Here is a 25,350-nt window from a genome sequence, read left to right on the forward strand (position 1 = left end):
AATTGTTATCTGTTGCAATCCAACGATCCAACAGCCAAATGGTATTTATGTAACCTTTTATAGGTTTAATAAGTTAAGAATGTACACTTTTATATAAAATTGTAATTTTATAAATTCAAGGCACGAAGCAAATCATAGGAAGTCTGATAGGTAGTCACAAGTTAACAAGTAAGTTTACAACAGATTAGCGAATTACAGTCAGCCGATTTGTGACAAGAGAAAGCATTATATTTGTGAGAACACTAACTTTCAGTGTTTGTGAATTAAAACGTGTATCAGCTCAATAATAGACATTTCCTTTGCTTTAAACTCAGTGCACCTAAGCCACGTCTAGCTTATCCACCATCTGTGACGACTGTAGGTCAGTTGTCACCTGAAAATGTATACTATTTTTCCACTTTGGGACTTAACTTTTGTAGAAAAGTAAAAAGAGGTGACTAAGCTACAAGGCAAAGTCATTGCGCTCCTATAGAGATATCAAAAACGCCCCTCTTTCTCTTGATTGTCTTTTTGAGTGAGTCTACGAGTGAGCAAAGCTGGATTTAGTTGGCAGTAAAAAAGTTGAGGGCACTTGTTAAAGTGAGAATGGACATTCAATAGAAGAGCTCATTGAGGTTACAATAGCCTGTCCATCTCCGATATTGTTAGTGTATTTTTAATCTTCTATAAATGACACTCACCCCCATACAAAACAGACAAGCAGTGCACGAACATCAGAGGAAATAAAGTACTGGACACATTTATAAAGAGGTCTGTTAGAGGAGCTCGTACTCACTACTGCAAACTACTGGCGAGTCACCACACTGGTTAGTATGTCAAGCTTCTTGCACAGGAAGAGAGAGGAGGCTACATTACATTTGATACAAGGAATTGCGAGGGGAGAACAAACCCCTGGTGGAGATGTCAAAGCTGCAACGACAGACAGCGCTAAGAGCCCCCTTGACTCACGCTGCCTGCTCGTGACGGTCCTTAAGGCAGCGAGGACTCGGCTAAACGAGGCAGGGAGCTGCCACTTCCTCGGTTCCAAAAGGGGTCTCGAGCTCGAGGCATCATGGCGTCTTGGTCCATCTGTAGAAAGGCACACAGAGAAGGGATTGTTTCAGCAGACGCAACGAAAGAGGATGTTCTGTGGCGTAAAATATGTTGAACTCGCTCACCTTGGTCATACCCTTGGCGATCAGGGCCAATTCAGTGGGCTGGTACACACAACTTCGTAGCTGACCATTATAAGCACCATATGGAGACACTGGCTTTGTGGGCACTGGTAAAAGATAAAAAGGCGGAGGAGGATTGAAAAATAAGAGTTTGTTGCGATGGTCATCCAGTCCATTACATCCACATTAAAACACTAAAGTCTCCGTAGCAACACACATTTGCTCAAACGGACCCATTAAGTGATTCAATATTTGCTACATCTGTGAGGATACATCAGATGCCTGGCACACGTTGGATTTTGTCAAACTTCAAAAGCATCCTTTTGTATATTCTGTACGACTGTTTGCACAAAAGGTGAATGCTCAAAAGCATATGTGTGTTAATTGATCATTTAATTGGAGTGCTGTCCTGCTGACTCATTTAGATTTTTGATTCTGATGATTCAGCACCTATCCATACATAATGTAGTTGAGCGCAATGAGGCGCTGTCATTGTAAGGTTAATGTTAAACCACCATGTGTCATGCTGTACCTGTTGGAGGCTCGTCCATAGTGAAGGCTTTATTCTCCATGGAGATGTTCTGGTGGGGTGGCTCCGGCTCCTTAAGGATGTTCTCATAAACCAGGCTCCTGGCGGGGTAAACGTGATCTCCATCGATAGGCAGCTCCTGGTCAGGGTCCTCCTGGGTCAGTAAGCAGATTTCTGGGATGGTGTAGAGGATGAGGAACACCCAGGCATTTGACACCACGGCTATCGCCAGAGTGGGATCGTCCCAGCTGGGATTCCCGACCACTCTGTTCCCATGGATGTACATGACGATCCAAGCTACCCAGATAGCCACGGTGAAGAGCCCCGAGACCAGGATGAAGGCTCCGTCTCGCCGCCACTGCTTGTCCTTGTGGGTCAGTGAGGGCACAGCCATCAGCACCACAGCTAGCAGCAGAACCATCACATAGATCAGCGCCATCACAAAGTCCCGGTTAGCGATGCTGCAGGACAGGTCAGAGATAATGACACCTCTGAGTGGGCTCCTGGCCACAGTGACGATGAGCCACTCGGTGTTGATGATCACCTCGACCATCCACAGACCCAGGGCCCCCAGGCATAGCATCCAGCTCCTGGGCCCCCGGTCCCTCCGCTCCAGCAGGGCGAGCCACAACCCGTGCATCACCAGGCAGGCTAGACAGCCCGAGAACAGTACTCCAAAGAGGAACCTCCGTGCAACACAGCTGGTTGAGTACCGACCCACAATGAAGGCAAAGGTGAGTCCAAAGAGTCCCAGCGTGAACACCAGAATGCCGGCCTGCAGGGCCACCATACCCTTCCTCTTCTTGTGTGTCACAAACGGTAAGCTGGCCATGAGGATGACCAACAGAACAAAGGAAGTCACCACACCAGCAGCAGCAACGGCCTCCACCACGACCCCCCACACTGCAGTCAGGTCACACAGGTTGTAATATATGGATCTGATACCGGAACCACATCCCTTTGGAACAATGGTGGGTTCCATGGCTTCACAGCAGATTCTAAAAAAAAATAGTGCCGTCACAAGAAAATGCAGATTATTAAACATGCATGGAAAGACAACCAAAAGATGCTTCCGTATTATCACTCTGTCACAGTAAACAAAGTGTTTCATCTATAATGTACAAAGTGTGGAGTTTTACTGTGTTGTGCTAAAATTGCCGTCCATTGAAATAAATTCAATCGAGTGTCTGAGAATCCAAACCTTAGAGCCATTTGTCTCCCCTGTCTTTAATTAAAACCTGGAACCTTGTTGTTGGATAATCAAAGCTGTGTGGCCATCTAATTTACAGAGGTATCATTTTAACATTAACATACAGGACACATAATGAGTATTAATACACAAACAGCATCCCACAGTCTAATTTAAAGGAACAAATGTGTTCAACTTTAATGACAATAATTATTCCACTGTCAATGTAATAATATTTTCCTCATGTAGCATCTAAAAATATACACTTGCATGTATCGGTTTAGCCTAAAACTGATCAAAGAACTTTGTCAATGCTATCTCCAAATTTGGTGATTTTAAAGTTTTGAGGCAAACTGAGATACTAGTGCTCCTGTATATGTATTGAGGAAATCTAATTAGATTATATTTCATGAAGCTAAAACCTTTTTATTAAATCATGAAAAGTTGACATTTTGGCGAATATTCATCTTGTAATATATATATATATATATATATATATATATATATATATATATATATATATATATATATATATATATTTTAAGCTAAACGCATTGTGATAAAGTTCTAACCTCATACGGCAACATGAAGTAATATTACAAGCCTCGACTTCTTACCTGGACTGATGACGGAGAGCAGTTCAGGTGACTCAGGTAGATTTACTCCGGTAAGGACAATCCAACTTGTCTGAAATATTTCTCGAGTGTTAACAGGCTCCACGCGGATGTTCTGAGCGTTCAAATGTTCCCTTAGTTGATGCACGGGTTGTTGTCGTTGTTGTTTTTCTCCGGTGCGTAATCACGGACAGTCCTCCATCATGCCCGCTCCTCCTCAGCTGTTACTGAACCATGTCAACAAACTCACCGGCAGTCGCATCCACAGTACAGTTAATTGTCCTTCGAGTTATTTGTATTCTTCCGTTAATGTCCAGCGACTCGATCAGCTCTGACCACTCTGTCTCTTCACCCAGCCTCTCGTGCAGCTTTGCATATTCTGTGAGATTATAGCTGCCGGCTATTTATTGTTCCGTGCGGCTTAGATCCAAACAAAGGGACCACTCTCCTCTCAAGTCAGACATCAACATGTACGTACTGTGGAACATATCATAGGTGACTGTGACCTTTTGATTTCAGACTCAATGGTGATTCATGGTTGAGTAATTAGATCAGTTATGTGATTGTTCTTTAAAAGTACACATATGCTCTTAAAAAAACCTCCAGGGATCACCGTCTGTCCGGGTCACACTGATCACTAAGCTCATTATTATAACCAATTTGATTGGCTGTTTTAAAAATACAGTAGGCGACAGCTGTTTCAAACGCTTTTCAAATTACTCTGCAAATGAAATGAGAGTGTGAATAATTCAAATACACTATAATACAGTACAATACCGTTTTTAAAAAGATGCTAGTTTACTGTATTAAAGGCTGCAGCTGTTTAAATACAGTAACTTCAGGAGTGCAAAGCTTGACGGTGGTTTCAGTGCATTCCTGAAAATAAACTGTGGGCCATCAATGTCTGTGAACATAAAATACATAATTTTTTCCCATATGTTGTAATTTATGAAAAGACCAAAAACAATCACTGTAGGCAGACTGCTTGTTTACTACAGCGCCAAGCAAACTATTTAAGCAGCATTTGTAAAGGAACGATTCTGTCCCAATTCAGCTTTTTGATCCATAAACAGTTGATCAATGTAACTGTGATCAAATAAGCGGTTTCCACTGTACTTTCAGTTTCATAGAGGGAAAAGGCCAACATACAGTTGTTCAATTTAAGAATAATTCAACTCTAATTTATGCCATTTAGAGCACATTCAATAATGCAATTAATACGTTATGCATAAACAACATGCATCTTGGGAAATCTAACCACACTTCAGTCTACTTTCTCTTTTTAAGGATAAGTATACTTCAGGGCAGTCATCATGAGCCTCCAGTTTGCAGAGCCACCTGGTGGAACATATTGTTACAGGAGAGATGGACTCCTGTGTTACATAATCAAATGAGACGACAGAACAAAACATACTTTGTTATTGATCTCTTGTAGGCCATGCCACTTAACAACCATTTGACAAACAGAAACATTGACCGATGTCATTGATTTAAAGCTTTTAAATTATCTCCACTCAGTAAAATTTTGAAATTTGCTGAAATACTGTGAAAGATATGACACTATATGACAGTCCATTTGCTTGTTTGCCTCGATTTGGTAAATATTTAAAATCACAAAACGTCTGTTGTCATCGCTCTTCCTCATTTAGTTGTGAAACTTGCGGTTAGGAAAAGACCTGTGTCACAAAAAAATACCCCTAATAATACATTATCAATGTAGAATTAGCTGCCTAGGAAGCTCAGACATATCAGTGTGAGAGCTCATGACAGAAAGCAGTTTATTACACACATTTACATGTGTTTTATTCATTTATTTTGTTATTTTTATTCATTAGGCACTTGTCCAACATGTATTGTATGTCAAAAGTCCTTTGTGTGATCGTTGGGGACCTAGTTGTGTAGTGCATCCCCTCCGGGTTCAGCACAAGAGTAAGGTCATCCGGGACACCTTGGTGAAGCTCACTCTGGCATACAGCCTGTACTAAACGTACTGTTTATACTGCATGATGGAGCCCCCTGTGGTGCATCGATCCCTCAATGGATCCCGTCCCGAGGGGTGCTCTCACAGTTTGTCAATCCCTCCCTCTGCTTTGTGGTCCTGTTTGCATATTCTTAAATAGGAGCTGATCTGAAAGGAGAGAGCAATGTCACCTTAATGAAGGGCATGCCCTTATCAGAGGCACACATAAAGAGGGCTTTGGGTTTTTTCTGTTCTGATTTGATTACGTGGCTCAACGGCAGTTGCCTGAATCGTGTATACAGCTATACTCTGAGCTGTGAACCAATCTAAACTCAATATATAAGTATATGTTTATAGAATACAGTGTTGACCAATAATTTCACCCACAAGTCTCAGTATTTGCATCGATATAGATTTATAGCATTCATATAAAGCTCGTGAATCTCATTTTTGTGCATTTCTTCAACAACCTCCAGAAAGTAAAACAAATAAAAGATGCCACCACCATGTATACAGTGGGATCCAGTGCCTTGTCGTAGACTGGTCCATTTTGTGGCAGCAGGCTTCATTAAGGCACCTCAGCAGCATCGCTCTCCTCCGAGAACCTGTCAGCAGGGACTCAGGTCGCGGTCTCGTAGGACGTCTCTTCTCCTGCATTTTTACTGCAGCCTGGCAGCCCTCGAGGCAACACCACAACCCAGTTCACTCTGAAATGATGTCTCTCCCTGTCCGTCTCTCCCTGTTGTGGGCATTGGTATATACTTGGAGCTATTTTGAACACATCTGTCACATTGCAGAATGTTAGCATGAACATTGTGATTGAACTCATGGCCTAGTCAGATGCGATGATTTAAAAAATATATATATTTTAGATCCATACCGATCTCAAGTCCCTGTGTTGACCGACCCATCTCTGACAGATCAATGCCGACTGAGGGATTCATCAATGGCACTGTAAACATCTCTTTGAGCCACGACCTGAGGCGATATCTATTGTTGCCATTTCACATTGAAGCATATTTCTTCATGATGTGCGGCTCTGTCGTGTCGTGCGGCTGTCTGGCTCACTTTGAGTCGTTATAGCATTGCGTATTGATGATAGCTGTGAGGATAGTAAGTCTCTGTATCAGACACATTCACTAAACCCTTTGCCCTCTGTGAGGTTTGTGATGCAACGTCTGCACCTTAATTATGTACTTTACCAGTAATGTGACGACATAAAATCCTGATTGGCAGTAGAATTTGATCAACAGAGCTTGTCTTTAATTGACGAGCAGACCCAGCACCAATGAAATCATCCTTCCATTAGTGAGATTAACATGCCACCAGAGGAATAATCACTCTCAGATGACAAACTCCTTACAAAATGGATTATGAAATTTGTCGCACTTATTAGAACCTCAATTACTTTTGGCAGATAGTCTCAGTGGCAACCTCCTGTAATTAATTGACTCATTACATGACGCTGATTGTACTTCACTTAGATATCGTAAACAACGTTTTGCAGTCCAGAGATTCTGGGCGCCATTAAAACAGGAAACTATGTTACTATTGATTGTTAACAGCACATCGCTTTTAATCTGTAAAAAACAACAACATTAAGCTGAGTCGATCATTGGCCCGGTGCCAATGATCAATGCCATGTAACTTCCAAAAGGGAGGAATTCAAAATCAAAGCTGTCGCTATAGCAACGCCCCTGCCACGATTCCACCAATCAATGGAGTCCGCGGGGTTGCGAGATGCGCCAGGGAAAGGCCAGCGTCCTACATAAAGAGTGCGGGACAGGGAGCCGGGCGGGCACACACGGGGCAACAACACCTTTTCTGCAAGTGCACGACCAAGGCAGAGCAGCAAGAGGAAGAAGTCCGGATAAGAGTGGCACAGAGTTAGGAAGAGAGAGGGGGGGGAGGACAAAAGGAAGAGAGGCAAGGAATCACTGAGAAGATATGGTTCGCTCATGTGGACAAGGGATCCCTGCCTGGGTCTATGTGGGCACCCTGCTCCTCCACTCTGTCACAGTTAGAGGAGGTAAGATTTCAAAAAGGAATCAGCACTTTCAACTGATTGCTTTCAAAGAGTCATATCACCTTTTGAATCTTCTTTTTTCTGTCTTTTTTTCATATCCTGAGAGAAGCTGTGTTGTTCTATTTCAGTGCAGCTTCCCCCATACTGTCAGTGGGTAGTAGGGCACAGCATGAATGCGTGCTCGGCCTCGGGGCAGGGGATGGGTATTTAATCTATTCTACTTATCCTGTCCTCATCTATCTGTCTGCTGGGTGCAGGGAAAGACAGGCAAGTCCATTTGCTGCCTGGCACTGTGCCGGCTCAGTAATACAGTACACAGTACAAGCGCTGAAGGAAAGCTTTTCTTGCTCCTTAAAGAAGATCCGACTTTGACTGATTTTGACCAAAGCTATTGAAGGCCACATTCCTGCGCTGTCAGATTGGATTCCGTTTGAAATTCCTCGTGAGCACAGACTCATCTAATACTACATGAAGGGAATGTGTATAAAATGTTTTATTTCATGTTTTCAGATCTTCTCAGCTTGAGTGAAAGATACAGCACAATGAAACATTCTTGTTCGAAACTTTTTTTTTTCTTCAGAATTTATAAAAAATAAAAAAAAGACGTACTGTTTCCACATTTGTGAATAATTTGGCGATTTTTCAATTGGCTTCGGCGTGCCTGAACCATTTGTCAAAACACACCCTCACACCATGCTCAGCTGGCTCGGGGTGCTGGCTGGCTAATTGGAAAATGGTTACTTTGAAGTGGGGGCGCTTGATTGTGGTACAGATATGAGGACTGAGACATTCCAGGGAGCCAATGTGCTCCCCCTGTGTCTCATTAAACCCCCAGTAATAGGCCAACAAGGCTGCCGATGGCTGCGGCAGAATGGAAACAGCAGCTTGTCACGCTGAGTCTTTCATGTGTGATTCTCCAGTATGTGACTCTTGGTACTTGCACACAAGACGGCCCATAGAAGCAGCCATCTGCAAATGGCGCTGCAAACTCAGGATTCTTCTCTGGGCGCCTTGCGTGGAGGTTTTCTGAGTCAGCCACCTGGCTTGTTAATTGAGACCAGAAGAATAGAAAAATGTGCACGTGTGCTTTGTTGTCCTGACACATATGAGTTGCGGTTTCGTCGATGAGTTAGGGAGTGCTTTTCCAGTTCTTGCTGTGTCAAATCTGATGTAAGAACGAAGCACATCTTCAAATGCAATCTTGGAAAGCAGAGTCAGACTGATGCAAATTACGGTGGTGAAAATATGAAAGAATTTCATGTAATAATGTATAAAAACTATTTCTGAAAAAAAAGGTGACAGATTTAATTTTGTATGTATTTTTGTAAATCTGTGAAGTGTTCCTAGTTCATCATCTTGCACTTTCTTCTCCACAGCTGCCCTGAAGCAGGAGGTGGCATTGGACAGTGGGGCCACTGTGCTGAATTACTCCATGAGTTTGGTGCAGCGTATTGAGGCCCTGCTGGCCCTGGGGAACAGCAGTGATGTCACTCTCCGTGTGCAGACCATCAGCACGGACGAGGTGAAGGTGATCCAGGCCCACAGCCTGGTCCTCACGCTGCAGAGTGACGTGTTTGAGGAACTGCTGCTCAATCGCAACGGCAGCGTTGTGGTTTTGAGGGAGACGCCCGACTGCGCAGCCGTCATCGACAAGTTTGTCAGGTGAGGGTGACTCCGGTTGTTGTCGTTTGTTCAGAGTTAATCAGGTTCAATCAAATGGAACCACTCAAGAAACTGTGGAGCAACTTGCAGATGCTTTTTGTATTTTCCACAAGTATAAAGTTCTGCACCATTTTGCCTCTCCCTTTGGAGAAGTGAGTTGCTCCATCTTGTGAAATATTCTAAAATTACACTTGCTGTTTGTGGCTCACAGTTGAAAATCGAACAGTGTGGGTTTATTCAGTGACTCAGATGTGAGGTGAGAAAACAGCAGTGTGCCTTATTGAGAGATATGTTGGATGTATATTTCTTTTAAATGTCTTCAGATGACTATTCAAGCCGTGTTTTTTCTCTCGCAGGTATCTGTACTGCGGTGACATCTCAGTACGGCTAGATCAGGCCATTTCTCTGCATAAGCTGGCCAGCAAGTATCATGTGTGGGGTTTGCAACAAGGTCTGACCCAGTATATGACCCAACATCTGTCTAGTGATTCACCCACCGGCCATGTGATTGGCTGGTACAACTATGCGTTACAAATTGGGGACATGGGCCTGCGGGACAGCTGCCTGCAGTACCTGTCCTGGAACCTGTCTTCTGTGGTGCAGAGCGGAGAATGGGGCTCCATCAGTGAGGACCTGCTCCTCTCCTTGCTCAAGCGCTCTGACCTTATTCTGCAGAGTGAGCTGGAGCTCTTCGAGGCCCTGGAGGCCTGGATTAGCCAGAACCAGCCCGTCAGTTTGACGGTCGAAAGCGCCCTAAGGGCTGTTCGATACGGCATGATTCCCCCTCAGCACCTCTTCCGTCTTCAGAAGCAATCGCTCCTCCTGCAGAAGCATTACGAGTCTGTCCGTGATCTACTCTACCTAGCTTTCCAATTTCACTCAGCCTCACCTATACAACTGGCCAAGTACTTTGATGTCAACTGCAGTATTTTCACGCCCCGTAACTACCTGTCCACCTCCTGGGGTTCCCCTTGGGTCATCAATAACCCCACCCGTGATGACCGTAGTTTCAGCTTCCAGACCCAGCTCGGGCCCAGCGGCCATGACTCCAGTAAGAGGGTGACCTGGAATGCCCTTTTCTCCCCTCGCTGGCTCCCCCTCAGCGCCAGGTCAACCTATACCGAGCTGGGTGCCATGCAGCCTACACGCACAGATGGAGGTCGACCCCGCATCATTGTAACACCAGCCACCTCTAGTCCAGACTTTGCCGGTGTGAGTTTCCAGAAGACGGTGATCGTGATGGCAAGACAGCAAGGAAAAGTGGTGGTTCGCCACGTCTACAACTTCCACCAAAGCACAGAGGAGGCCGGGGATTTCCTGGTGGATGCCGACCTGCAGCGCCGCGCATCAGAGTACCTGATTGACAGCTCCCTCTATCTGCACATTGCAATAAAACCTCTCTACCACACTCTCATTGTTGCCAGGAAGTAAAAGGCAGGAATTTGGTGTGGCCTTATCATCAGCTATATACCCTCCATGCACACAATCACATGCATATTCCAAAGTTAACTCATCCCATAGCACATGTTTATGCATGCAGTCTGTGACATCTCTATTTAGCAAGGAGCTGTTTGCTACAATGAAATACTCGCAATTGAATGGCTCAGCAGTGATTATCACAATGATCATGGTTGGTTTTCGAGTATTTCATGCATACTAAGAAAAAAAAACTTTATTGTACTGTATTTGTTCAGGTATTCTGCAGTCCAGCAGTTTGTTCCTTGAATGTATTGTGATGGTTATTGTTGTTTGCATAGATATTATATGGGGTTTGTTGTCATGATTTTTATGCATTTCACTGTCCAGCAGTCAAATATAGATTTTTAGTTCATGACACCTATATCCTGTGACATACACCGATATACTTGTTTGTTGTTTACATACCAAAAATGCGTAAATTGAAGTGCAATCCCATTGTCAGTGTTCCTTTGTATGCTGTCGCTGAATTTCAAGACAGTGAGTCCTTAAGTATTTTTTTTTCTTATTTATCATTGTACATGCGTTTTATATAGCTTTAAAATATAAGTACACTTAAAATAAGTATGTGGTTTTCATCCTTATACAAAAAAAAAATTAATAAAAGACAAAAAAATGTGTCTGTGTTGGTCTATTTTGGATTTGCAAAAATAAACTTTATAGAACCAGCATTAAGGTGTGATCTTACTTTAGAAAGAAAAGTGCTCCCACTTAAAACTACACATCCCACGGTGCTTAGCACGAGGCCGGAAATACGTCGTTGAAACCTTCAGCTGTCAGACTTTGGCCACCCTAAAAGTGCAGGTTTTGTTAGCAAACTAACTCGAACTGTACAACCCGCGCCGACTTTCTTTAAAGTTGTGCATTCATCTGCTTTTCGATCTTTGAACGCGCGAGCTGGTGATTGAAGGGCAAAGATTGCACGAAGACGAACCGTTTAGTTGTAATCGCTGCTAGTTTTTTGCACAAGCCAGCGATCCTGAGCGGGTGTAAGGCTAGATGCAGGGAGGGAGGGAGTAAAAAAAGGCAAAAGTCTTTGTGCTTCCCTTCCCCCTCATCAAAGCAAAGGGGAAATGTCTCTGTCCAAAGGAGGTAAGTGGCTTTTTTTTTCCAAATCTTTTTTTAAAAACAACCGTGCATATATTTTAAATATCGAGGCGCAGTTTGCGTGGAAGTAATTTAGCTAGCGGTGTTTGAAAAATGTAACCTTGCCAGGTGGAAAAGCTGCATGTATGAGAGGAGGAGAAAAAAAAGAAGCTAGCCAGCATGTCTCGTGCTTTCTATCATTATGCGCAGTCTCTAGACACACTGAAGGTATTCATCATAGACTCAATGATAGCGTGCTACATTATATTTGTTATTATTCATATTTTAGCTAAATGCTACAGTCGCGTCCCCGTTCAGGCTCCCGTGTTGTGGTTATGCTAACGCATAATTTTCACGACAATTAAGGACTTTTGCCAAGCTGTAATTATCACGCAACTTTTCCCCTCAGCTCGGAATCACTGGGACTAGTTTCTCTCTTCGGGTGAAGTGAAGCACATTGGGACCACAGGTGTTTTCCAGCCTCCTGACTCGCGACTGATTGTGCTTCCGTCCATTTGGTTTGGCCGATGTGTACGATCTAAAATATTTAGCTCTGCATTTTTGAAATATTTTTTTTATTTCCCGGTTGTGGAAAGTACTTTTTCATTTTTTTTTAAAACAGGCGGCGATGCAAAGGAACCATGGCGCTATCACACCCTTGTGCTTCCGCCAGCCAGCAAGTCTGTGCGGTGTAATCACTGTGGCGTTACACGGTTGAACAATATGCACAACTTGGAAAAATCAAGGTCCTTCCTCTGCGACACACACACACGCACGCACACACAGCATGACGATGATGATGATGATGTCGATTAACAGTTCAAGTTCACCGCTTGTGCTGTTACACAATCATACTAGCGTTACCATGGTCGGGAGTACACACTGTTTTGAGATTGGCTGGGTGCTGCTCAGGCACACAGCCTTAGGCCTACCATGGCATGTTTTGACTTGCAGCACCAATACCTAGTGCAGCCTCTCTTTTGTTGACAGTTCACTGGCTGCAAGCAGATCCTCTATAGCTGCTACACAGGTTCTGTGCTGTAAATTATTGTGTGCACCAAAGCAGGCCTGATGTGTCCTTTTTTTTTTTTGTGAAAGTTTAAATTCTTTTGGCCTTTTCTTCTTTTTTTTTTTTTTACAAGGAGTTGTGCCTTCAGTGGGTCTGAGTGCATTGCAGGGCTGCTCGCGGTATTGCTGAGGCATGTTGGGAGATTGGGTTCTCCCGAACGCCACTGATAGGGTTGTGTGGAAGATTATATGTGCATGAGTCATCCTTTTTCTGTACATGGACCCACTGAGAGCCGGAGCTTCCTGATGGTGACTCGCTGCGCAGCTATTGACACTTTGATCTCATGCACAATCCAGACATTCTTGTTCGCATGACGTACTGCGCTCTGGATAGTTTCCTCTGGCCATCTTTTTGGTTTCCAGAAATTACTGCATTTCCTTTTTTTTTTTTTTTTTTTAAACAGCACCAACTGGCTGCTGTAACAGCTGATACTGATCAGTCTTTCACGAAATGAGCTAAAATACTGCCTATATGAAGAAAAATGTGTTTTTATAAAATGCAGAATGTAACTTGTGCTATGTTTAGTTGTAACACACGTTTTCCGTGCACTTATTGATATTGAATTAATGATATAGCATGAATACAAGCAATCACTGGGAATGGTATCTCTGTGTTTCTGCTGTGCTGCGTTTAATATACTTTGAGTGCAGCAGAAGCCGACGTAATTGCACTATTGTGTGTTGAGTTGGAGAAGCAGGCAGGTCTTGCAGCAGAAAGCTGGATAGTGAGCCGCAAGCGGGCCAAGTGAAGTGACATCATTTCTCCCAAAGGGTCCTGACAGTTGTTGCATTTTAAAGCGGATGTGTCCAGTCTGACTGGCTGTGAGTCATATCCCACAAAACACTCTCGGCTACAGGGTCACTGCACACACACACACACACACACTGCTACCTGAGAGGAGCTAGTATTTCAACTCTATTAATGTGTCAAAGTGAATATCTCGAGCAATAACTCAGAGCTAGAAACTGTAAAACCTGCATGTGTGCAGTATGATTTTAGTATTTTTTAGGTGTCTCGAACAGCTTTGCTTGTCAGACGTTCTTGCGCTGCCACGCTCGTGTGCTCCACTAATTTTGGTTATCGAACAAAAAGGCTGTCTTATTAGTCAGGTCACTGGAAGGCTTTGGGTGCTCGTACTTTATCCCACGCAGAGGAAACACAAAATCTATTTTTGACACCGAGCATGTGCGTAAATCACACTTCAATCTCGCCCGACCACATGAGACGACGCTGGTCTGTCCAGACACTGTGGGGCTATTTTAGGGCGGCAGCACAACATGTACCTGTCTGACATTTCCATAGACTCTAAAATCTTTATGAAACTTCACTTCCCTTCCAGCTCAATCTAGCAAGGAGGGGTTTACCCAGTCGTACTTCCTCCACACTGGAGTATTGTGAGTCACTCGATGGCAAACACAACCTCGCAGTAATAATGAGAGCTGTTGCATTTGTTCCAAAATGAAGGCGCTTGTGCATTAAAACCAGTTTCTGTGAAGCGGTGTAGAATAATTGCTCAGCCGGGCCCTTGGAACAGGAAATAAGCAGCCAGGTCTAAACAGTTTCTCATCATGTTCCAGTGGGTTAAGCTGTGGCTGAGTCCTAGCACGTGCACACACACATACACCCACACACACACCGAGATAAAGGTCAACAAAAGTTTTCTGTTTTCCCCCCTCGACCTTGCAACAAGAGCGGACATGCTGAGTGTCGGCGTTGAGTTGGTGTTTCTTGCCTCTCGTAGGCCCGGTAGCGGTAGCGACTCGTGGGACGTCCCAGAGGCTGCTGGTAAACTGTGTTTATGAATGGACTGCTGTCACTGATTTAACACAGACTGGTCCCAGAGCTGCACGCTTTGCAGCACCGTACTCCAGATATGAACAACATGTGAGCTAAACTTGAGATTGGGAAATAAAGAGACAAAATGGAGGGAACAAATGCATTGATAGTTGAGTTGATGGCAGTTATCATAAAAGAAAAAAATTCCCTGCACCCCTCCCTTCCATTTGAGTCATCATACCAATGTCGATCAGTCATTTGGTCCACCTTCTCCCTGTTGCAGGGCCTCAGCGCTGAGCACACCTAATCTCCAGATAGATAACCGATCGTTTGTTGCCGTTTGTATCAAAGGCAACTGGAAATTGATTGTAACCTCGAAACCCCTTCCTACCAGAGTGGATGAAAATCCCCTTTCATCAGACCGATGTGGACATTTAAAAACAAGCAAAGTCCATTTAGTTCGCACTCAACGGCCTGATTTAGGACTCGGGGATCTCTGTTGTGGCAAACCTCGCTCTAGTCTCCGAGTAATGTGGAAAACGGGCTCGTAAGAGTCTGTAGCTGTGACGTCTATTTGCCTTAGTCTTTCTACAAACTACTTATAATTACACTGGCTTGTGGTTGCTGCTAAATACAGCTTTGTTGATCCCGGTATGGCTAAGATGGAGCTGAGGTGGTAATTGTTTGTTTCTCTGATTTCCTGTCTCCAAGGGAAGAAGAAGAACCCCGGGCTGAAGCTGGCCAAAGAAGTCTTTGCACAGCCCCCACCAGCAGCAGCAGCGTAAGGCTCTCTCGCTTTATTTTTATTTTTTACAGTGGGATAGTGATGGCAGCAATACCATCCTCAGAGGGTCTCAAAAGCAGACCCAGGACGCTACATCAATCCTTTAGCTTACTGCAGCTATATCGTAAGAAAGACATACAAAAATGTAGCACTGACTTTGATCAATGTTTGCGTCAAATTAATCTTGCATATTGCACTAATAAACATGTGCATTTTCTCTTAAAGTGAGGATTCCATAGCTGAGCATTGTGACAGTCCCACTGTTGCCTGTGCTTAATGTTGCTCTCTCCCCCTGCAGGCCCCCTCGAGATCTTGACTCGAAAGCTTGCGTCACGATTGGAGATCAGGTGAAGATGGCTCTGTATTTCTCTGGCACACGCTGCTCTGTTTCCTGAACACACACATTTAATGCGTCTTCCTCACTGTCCAGAACTTTGTGGTGAAGGCCGATGACTTGGAGCAGATCGAGGAGCTGGGCCGGGGAGCGTACGGGGTCGTGGACAAGATGAAACATGTGCCCAGTGGTGTTATCATGGCTGTCAAGGTGGGCTGCTACTCGGGTTACCTGTTCTGCAAATAGCACCGTGACTCGTAGATGCATTCAACATGTGCGCTCAACTCGTGGACATTTGGATGAGATCTATCGGATCTATGACATGTTTTATTGAGGTGGCGGGGGGGGGGGGGTTTAGGACACTGGACTCCATTTGATTTCAGCCACATCTGCCCCGCTGCTGACACTGCCGGCCCAATCTGTGATGTTTGTGTCCCCAGAGGATTCGTGCCACCGTGAACACTCTGGAGCAGAAGAGGCTTCTGATGGACTTGGACATTTCCATGAGGACCGTGGACTGCTTCTTCACTGTGACCTTCTACGGGGCCCTCTTCAGAGAGGTGAGTGAACTATGACTAGTGTGAACTCCTGCCTATGTTACATTGAGTGTAGAGTGATCATCTTGTTGTTGTTTTTTTTTTCCAGGGGGATGTTTGGATCTGTATGGAGCTGATGGACACGTCTCTGGATAAGTTCTATAAGAAGGTTACTGAGAAAGGCAAAAACATCCCCGAGGACATCTTGGGCAAGATCGCAGTAGCAGTACGTCCCGTCTCATGTTTTACATTCTTATTGTTATACATGTGCATTTAAAGGAACAGTACAACACACAAGTCCAAATGTTCCGAGAGCAAGTCGATAAATGGGAAATTCTGCAGTTCTATTCTCTCTCCACAGATTGTCAAGGCATTAGAGCATCTGCACAGTAACCTGTCGGTGATACACAGAGGTAATCAGATCATCATCATCATCATCATCATGTTCAGTTTCCTGTTTGTCATTGTTGTCTTGCCGTGTTCTCGCTCTCTCATCATTTTGCCAACGATGCCTCTCTCCAGATGTGAAGCCCTCCAATGTTCTGATCAACACTCAGGGCCAAGTGAAAATGTGCGACTTTGGCATCAGTGGCCACCTGGTGGACTCTGTGGCTAAAACAATGGATGCAGGCTGCAAGCCCTACATGGCGGTAAGTGGGGACTGGGAAAGAGACTCCTGCTGCCGGCTAGTTGAGATTTAGGATTCTCTAGAAAGTGACTGAGGGATTTCCTGTGAAAAAAAATCTAAATCTACAGTCCAGGAGGAAATTAAAGAGGTACTGCACACTTTGAGCTGTAACCTAAATGCCTTTAATTTTGATAAAATACATCAATCTCATGACATTTACATTAAGAAGAATGTTGACGCCAAACATCTTGCCTGTATGAAGGAATGTAGGTTCACAAAACCAGCTCGTTACTTTAAATCCTCTCTAAAAACACATTTTAGCCGACGGATTCGTTCTTCAAATGTTCTTCCCCAATTATCTTTTACATGCTTTTTTTTAAATTCTTGAGGGAGTTAAATTCATATGAAAATAGCTTTTATCCGCTTGTATTTGTTATCATTACTTATTTTGTCGATTCATTGATAGAAAATATATTTTAAGAAGTTTATAAGGCTTTCCTACAAACTACAGTGTAATGACTTTCAGACAGTGTTGGTACTTATTATGTCGCTATAATTTCTATTCCAGCCTGAGCGGATCAACCCTGACCTCAACCAGAAAGGCTACAGTGTCAAGTCAGACATATGGAGTCTTGGTATCACAATGGTGAGTATGGCTGAATGTCCATTAATGCCATTTGTGATACATTTCAGGCAAATGAATCCATGTTTGTTTTTTTCTGCTCACGTCATCCAACTATCACTGTTCTTATAATTTGTTTAAATGTGGATAAAATCATGGTTGAAGCTCTCAACAACAAGCACTTATTAACTCGCTTTTTTTTTTGAGGGAATATCATTTGAAGCGTGCGGTCTTGTTTTTACATCACACTTAATATGACCACTCGGTTCAATGCAGTTAACACACGGGACTCCAACTGGCCACCTTCCAGTCGCAACCTTCTCCAACCGCTCCACTCCCCCAAAATACAATCGTGCACACGGCTCAGGACATCACAACAACAATATGTTAAGAACCACCTGGACCCAAAATGTTGGTTCAAATAAATAGTGAGTGAGGTTTTCCAACAGTGGTGCGCAGGAGTTTCATTCATTCATTCACAGGAGTATATTTCATATAAATATATTATTTACTCTCTGTTCAGGCTGTGGTAAAGAGTTTGGGTGTTTTTAAATAATAATACCACTCCATGTTAGTCCACACTCCCAACAAAAAAACCATTTTGTCACCACGATAAATATAAGATGATAATTTATACATTTCCTGAAAGAGGTTCCGTTGCATGTAACTCATATTTCCACACGAATGCGGAGTCATGCTCACCGTTGACTGTTTTGACACCTGTGCCATGTTGATGCCAGATCAGTACAAGTCCATGCTGTTCTCAGTTGGTGTTGAACCTTTTAATGAATCTCTGATTGTCCAAATGGTTTGTGTTGCAGGTGAAAGTGAGTCTTTTATCAGCATGTTGAACCACTTCCTTGTCTCTTAGATCGAGCTGGCCATTTTGAAGTTCCCCTACGACTCGTGGGGAACCCCGTTCCAGCAGCTCAAACAGGTGGTGGACGAGCCGTCTCCACAGCTGCCCGCCGACCGTTTCTCCCCAGAGTTTGTAGACTTCATCTCCCAGTGGTGAGTCTCTCTCACACGCACACACACACACACACACACACACACCTCTCAACGCAATGCTCCTCGTTCACCTTGCTATTAAAAATATATATACAATTTAAAAAGTGTCACTGAGGCCCAGCAGGGGTCAGTGTTTGCTCTGTGTTTACTGAACACGGTGGCGTCGGTACAGTACTGGAGCTGATCTATTTTTAGATGTTTGTATGAAGTTATATCATTTTTGGATTTCCTGCTTTTCTCACTTTTGCATTTTGTCTCTTTTGTTCTTGCAGCTTAAGAAAGAAGCCGAATGAGAGACCTGGTTATACAGAATTAATGGTTAGTAGTTTTACAATACTTTTCCTCTTCCCCCAAAACAACACAAATATTATTACGCGTTGTGCTACTTTGTCTACTTTGCCACAAAGATCAGCTCTGCTTCTTGCTTTTGTCCACTAGAGGCCAGACTCACCCAGTTAACCCATTGACACTGTGCCTTGTGTATTTACATCATCGGATCATTTATTTGTTTAAGGACATAGTCTGAAGTGCTTTGTCCTTGTTTTCATGCAGCAACATCCGTTTCTCACCGTGCATGACTCCAAAGACACAGATGTGGCCACTTTTGTGAAGGTAATCCTGGATGGCTGATGGGGCTGATCAGGTTAGGCGGGACCTCTCTGCAAACAAACCAATGGCCTACCTTTTTTTTCTTTCTTTTTTTTTTTAATTTATTTTTTTTAACTCACTGGAATGACGGACTCTCAAGCACCCACACACACAATAGGGGGGGGGGGTGACCCCAAAGACTTACAGCAGCATTGGAGTGGGAGAGCGGCGGTAATATGAACTCTTACAGTCAAAAACCAACTGGAGAGGTTTAATTGGCTCCTCCATGCTTCCTGTGCGATTATTCAACATGACAAACATGAACTGAACCAGATTTGTTGTTTTTCGTCTCGTTCTTCTTCTTTTTTTCGCCCCGCAGCCCCTTTTTATCTTCCCCCCCCCCCTCTCTCTCTCCAGTCAGAACGGACAGAGCCAGCCATCATTTCTATGTGACACATATTGTATGAATACGTTGAATATCATCTACAAAACCAACAGTTAATGTGTACCTTGTTGTGTATTGAAATCTATATTTGCATATGTGTTTGTATGTTTTCTCATTATACAGAGTTTTTGATACTGTATATCGTCGACATGTGTGAATTTTACCGGACTGGGGCCTTATTTGTCAGATCGCATCGGTGGGGGGGGACAGTTCAACCTGGTTCTGCTCTGAGGTGGCCGGTCAGTGCCGGGCCCAGGAGGCTCCAGAGCGAAGAGAAATAACTCAAGAAATGTCAAAGGTCACATTCTGTACATGATGACAAGTCCTAACGCAGGAATGTAAAGTGTCCCATATCACCTGATCCGATTGTGGTCCCAGCTGAGGGCCTTCAAGCAGCGACCCCTCCGTACTCCTCGTCGTCTTCTTCTCTCTCTGGTATTAACGCGTCGGCCTCACTGCTGCCATTGTTACTACCTGGAAGTGTTCAGAGGTTGCTTAATCAAGCCCACAGCTTTATCTCTTCCTGTGTGCCATTTTAGTCGTTCTCATGAATTACTGCATTAATTGTGTTTTTCTCTTTTCTTTTGGACTCGTTCTGTCCTGCATTTTGATTTGATTTTAGCAGCATTTATACTCATCCCTTTGCCTGCAGTTCTCAATTTTGATTCTGGACTCGGCATAGTCTTTTCATATGAGGCGCTTGTTTTTTTGTTTTTTCCTAGATTCCTTATTATGCATTACACAGACAGTATGTTAAGGAAATAATTTATATGTTGAATATGTAAATACTATCTCCTTTTTTTTCTTTTCTATGTAACATGGCACTGTCGTAACTTGGCAGGGCACATTGGTGGTAGAGTGGTTGGTAGTTTAATGCAGCGTGACACACACACACACACACACACGTACTCACAGGGCCAGCTGACTACCGTACACCTATTTTGGACTGATGTGCTGTCAAACTCCACCGCTCAGGTTTCTGTGCTCTCCTTCACGCGGAGACGGCCCCATTTAGTTTTTTCCTCCAGCTCGCACTCTCCTCGCGTACCGGACCGAGAGCCTTTTCTCAGTGCATGGTGGGCAGCCATTATCTCCTCTTGTCTGAGCAGACTATGCAGAGCCCCTTCGCCTCGGACACGCGGCAAGAGGCCCTTGCCGTGTGGCAGTTTCGCCACGGCAAGTGTTCAGAGACTCTGATGGCCATGATGACTGCCGTGCCTCTGTTCATGGCTAGCACTCATCGCCCCTCTGGTTTACACTGTAGTGCAACCTTTATCGAAAGTCAGTGAGTTAGGAGTATTTTTGATTGTGAATAATAAGGGAAAGCTAGCAACACCACAGAGAAGCTGCTATTTCTATTTCATTTCTTTTGTCAGCCTTCTTTGGATGGCCATTCCCTTTGGTGTGTAAACGTGAGTTTTTACGCTGATCACAGTGAGAATGAGAACACTTGCTCTACCTCTTACTCCGTCACTCTATTTGACACCTTTTCATTGGGTGGGACCGACAAACTTGAACTGTGGAAAGACAAAAAAAAAAAGGCTTTATTATTCAGTATGTCTGTTTTAAAGCTTTCCTTTCATGACTGATGCCAGTTCAGAAGTTGTTCATGTGTCTGATGCAGCGATTACAATGCTGTCCACGTTTAAAGGGTAAGGCAATATTCATATGTTTGTTATTGCCATGAAAAGACCAAAACAATGAAATGTATTGTATGAAAAATGTCTACTGTTCACCTCGAAAATGTTGCCACAGTGATGACTATCCAGAATTGTAAAAGCCTTGAAACTCATGAAGCTGCTTCTTTAACTGGGCGTCTTGGATTGTATCTCACTGGGAGCAACATGCCCCTGACTTAATCAGCAGCTGAAAATAGTCCAAGTACACAGTGGACTCCTGTTTGAGGTAATGATGTTGCTGTCTTAGGTGTACTTTTCCTTTTTTTTTCAGACCCATAACCGGTTCAGAATCTGGTTGGGCAAAGCTTTATACAGGTATAAGCCTGTGTTCGGTACCACAGAACGTATTTTAAGTCATTTGATCTTGTAATTTGGTTGCTTCAAGCTAAAAATAAAACGCATATCTAAAATGTTTTCTCTTAAGTGTGATGGGGACGTTTTGCAGCGGAAATCCTGCCTCGTCTTTTTTTTTTTTTAATGGGTCTCTTTTGTCCGTGCAGCTTGCCGTGTGTGGTCGACCCACTTAGTTCCTACTTCCATGTCACTTACAGTTCCACTTTAGCCTCTCGTTCCTTTTAATCAAGCCGAGAGCCGCTGCAGCTGACTGATCCAGCTGATAGAAGGAAGCCAAGTCTTTGGGGTTCTATCTGCAGCGCGCGCTAACTCTCACTTTTCTCCCTCGTACACATGTCAGCAAGACCATGTTTTTCATCCTCTCACATGTGATACTGTAAAGAAGGTACAAATCCACTTGTTACAATCCGCTCTTCATATCACAGTCTGCTTGTCTCAGCAATATTACAGTTTTCCATTTGTGTAAACATCCTTATGTAAGTACACAGAAGTGAACACGCACTTCTTGTCAAAGCTGTGGATCTTCCGGATGTGTGATGAATAGAAAGAAGAATCTCATTTTGATGGCTCTTTCTGAGTGCTTTTTTCCAACGGCGGTTCACAAAAGCGGACTCTGAGCAGACTATACTCTGCTCCGAGTGTGTCTGTCAAAGACTGATGACTTCATGAAAATTCAATGCCACATGTAGACTGCAGGCAGTGGGCCTGCAGTGTTGTGAAGAAGAGTGGTTTGCCAGCCACACTGAAAGACTCTGTTTAGGAAAGAAGGTCTTTGATAATAATGATTGCATAATGCCGCTCAAAAGGTCGTCGTGTGAGGGGAAAAAATAGGCGACATCCAGTTGAATTACTGTCCCGGCTCGATTCAATGTGGACTGTGATGCAGAAGTGAATCACAACCTCTCTGCAAATGGGCATTTTAGAGCCAGCAGGGTAGCTGTGAAAGTCAATGGTTGGCTTGTTTTGTACAAATTGATGTTCAAAATGCAACTAAGTACATTTACCGTAATGTAACTAAATACAGAGGTACTTGAAGTTACTTAACTTCACTATTTCCATTTTTTGCTGCTTTATACTTCTGATCCACAAAAGAACATTTTGTACTTTTCAATGCACTACAACTATCTGACGGCTTACTTTACACATTAAGAGTCTACATGAAATGTTTGCCTACAAAATATGATTAAACTACCCAACAGTATAGAAAATAGTTAGATATATGACAAAATAACTAACAGTTGCATTATGAGTACAGTATGAGTATGAGTGAAATCCCAGCAGGACAGCGGCCTGTTTCCAGCCCTAAACAGGTGCGTGAGAGACAGAGAGATGATACTGTGGTTAGTTATCACACTGACTTTAACCGGTCATATGATTTATGTAGCTTGTGTCGCAAGTCAGGACTCTGTTTCTTGCTCATGCTCAGCCTTCACGGTTTTCTTTTGTTTATTTGTCTCAAGCAGGTACAAGTGACTAAAACGGTGCCTATTTATTTATGCAGTGAAGTTTGGGAACTGTTTGTCGCCCCAAGGGACCCGCAGATGGACAGAGGAGAGCCAGACAAGATGACAAGAAGTAAGTGTGCGCTCCATTGTGGAATTATTTCCTAAATCGAATGCCAGATCTCACGATCTCCTGACCTGCTTACGTCCTGATGGGAACCCAACGCCGGCGTCGGCACACCACCTAACAACTCATCAGAGGGCCATACAATCATCCCCGCTGATGACTGCAATGTGCCAATTATAATCATCATGCATTGTGATTTGTAAATGGGCAAGTTGCGGGGGACTCGTCCCTCATCAACCCTCCATGAATCCGTGTTCCCGGCCCCTCTCTTTCTCTCGCTCTGTTCCTTGCCAAGGAAAACGTGGCCCTCAACGTGGCCTTAGATGGCAGACCTACAAGCAGCAGATGACGTTGTAGAAATTTCTCCTCTGCAGGGCAGGACACAGGGTGGCCTGTGGTGGAAAGTCCCTTTTCTGAGGAGGGTAAAAGAGCCTTTATGGAACCAGATCTTCTTAGGCCCTGGGCTGACACTGCACAACCTTATGTAACTTGCTCCATTATAGAGGGGCTCCTATTGCACCGTGGGTCTGGTGGAGGGGTAGTGAGCGTTAACGTGGACTCGGTCAGACATGACCGGTTGAGCAGCCTTGAGTAGTCTCATTATGGTCTAAATTAGAGGGCGTCTGATCTCTACACATACATGCAAACATGCACATATTGTATGAAGTACACAAGAGAAAAGGATACGTCACAACCCTTTTCAGAATTCTGAAATTTTCATCGATTTCTTTCAAATCTTTGACTAAAAGCAAGACTTCTTCCACCACTGGTTAGTTTAGAAGTTAGGGTAGCGCCACCATTTCTCCATTTGGTAATTATTTGATGACTGCAACATTGGAAGAGATTCTCCATCTATGAAAACTGTGGCTGAAATAAGATGAATGCGTTAAAGGATGACATGGACATTTATCAGTCCCCTGAGCAACTTATATTGTTACTTGAAGGGTAGAAAAAGTGTTGAACATCAATATAAGTAGTTTTAGTATAGTTTGAACACAATGTTGGTGCTATAATGCTGACGCTAGCGTTACTTAAAGTGTAATTCTGCAATGTTGGATGTAAACTTCCTTCTATCAAAGGCCTTCAGGGCAGTGCTGTGCTCTCTGCATTCAAAGGACGGTGACAAAGCAGACGCTATAGTCCATGAAAAAAAAATCTGTTGCAGAAAAGAAAATGTCTCAGAGGAACTTCAGCATGAGGCAATTACCGAATTACATTTTGATGGCATCTTTGGAATAAAAAGTGGCCCGGTAATATCTGCTGCTGTATTTGTTTTGTCAAGCCTCTCAGACTTCTTAACCCAGTTGGCAACAAGGATTACAGTTAGGATACAGCTCTTGGCATCAGATGCTGCGTACCCAATATGAGGCCAAAGTTGGATTAAGCATTTAACGGAAGCAGTAAAGGGCATCTTGAATCACGAGGAGCATCTGCTTGAGAGAGATTCCTTAACCTTGGTAGCTTGAGAGGACCGTGTGCTTCAAATTGATATCCCCAAACTCGAACTGCCTTCTGTAAACAGAGTTCCGTGTGGTCTGAGCTCACTGGAAATACAGCACTCTATTACAGCCTTACAATCCCCAACAGAAGCTTAACTTTTCCCCAAGTAGACGGTAGTTATTCCCTCTGGTGTCGAAGGTGATACCTGAACAGATTTGATAGTTGAGCCTGGATTAAAACCATGTCGTAATTTTAAAACCCGCAGCACCGGTGGCAAAGCATCAATCACAAAGCCAAAGAAAAGCCCAGATCTCTATGCCACCCTGTGCAGTTTCATCTGTGCGTTGGTCACCATATTAATTAAGCAACTATTTGCAATAAGATCTCCTCATAAAAAGCAGATGACAGCATTTTTAATCAAATTAGAAAATATGCGATATGTTCTGTGTACTCTTTCCTGACACGCATGCAACTCCGTTGAATGCACAGACTATCGACGATCATTTATTGTGCCAGTTTATGTCTTCAGTAAACTAACCGACTCCAACAATCCAGAAACAGGTGCGTACTACTGCTTAACTTTTAAAACCCTCCTGACTTTTCGTCAAGTGATGACTCCTCATTGGAAATAAACATACTTAAGCATCTGCAGTATTCAACATTCATAGAGACCACAAATATTGTTCACTGCATGATTCGGAAAAGTTAGACTATTTTTAGCCAAAGAAGGTGAAATGTGATATTGCCAGAGAAGAAGTGCAGTGGGCCGATGCCAACAAGTGGAACAGCTGCAATGAGGCAAGACGCTCTCGCCTTTCA

The 25,350-nt window shown here is 43.6% G+C and overlaps 2 protein-coding genes and 1 pseudogene across 3 annotated transcripts; 2 read left to right on the forward strand and 1 right to left on the reverse strand.

The window, feature by feature from the left end:
- Positions 1-969: 969 nt before the first annotated feature.
- On the reverse strand, positions 970-2,665 carry LOC306787409 (G-protein coupled receptor family C group 5 member C-like; the record flags this gene model as incomplete). Its single annotated transcript, XM_079282529.1, has 3 exons — positions 970-1,068; positions 1,158-1,261; positions 1,687-2,665. The coding sequence occupies 3 exons, from the start codon at positions 2,663-2,665 to the stop codon at positions 970-972; spliced, it is 1,182 nt and encodes a 393-aa protein (XP_079138655.1).
- A 4,728-nt stretch (positions 2,666-7,393) lies between these two features.
- On the forward strand, positions 7,394-10,565 carry btbd17b (BTB (POZ) domain containing 17b; the record flags this gene model as incomplete). The annotated part of the gene is made up of 3 exons (XM_079281385.1): positions 7,394-7,475; positions 8,849-9,134; positions 9,491-10,565. 3 exons carry the CDS (start codon positions 7,394-7,396, stop codon positions 10,563-10,565), a joined length of 1,443 nt encoding a protein of 480 aa, XP_079137511.1.
- A 1,044-nt stretch (positions 10,566-11,609) lies between these two features.
- On the forward strand, positions 11,610-21,580 carry LOC306787459 (dual specificity mitogen-activated protein kinase kinase 6-like; annotated as a pseudogene). Its single transcript, XR_013773184.1, has 12 exons — positions 11,610-11,702; positions 15,253-15,322; positions 15,624-15,672; positions 15,756-15,869; positions 16,100-16,219; positions 16,305-16,421; positions 16,557-16,608; positions 16,718-16,845; positions 17,392-17,469; positions 18,317-18,456; positions 18,729-18,774; positions 19,009-21,580. The product of XR_013773184.1 is annotated as a dual specificity mitogen-activated protein kinase kinase 6-like (transcript).
- Positions 21,581-25,350: the final 3,770 nt, after the last annotated feature.

Source organism: Melanostigma gelatinosum, assembly GCF_949748355.1.
Source record: "Melanostigma gelatinosum genome assembly, chromosome: 13".
NCBI lineage: Eukaryota > Metazoa > Chordata > Actinopteri > Perciformes > Zoarcidae > Melanostigma > Melanostigma gelatinosum.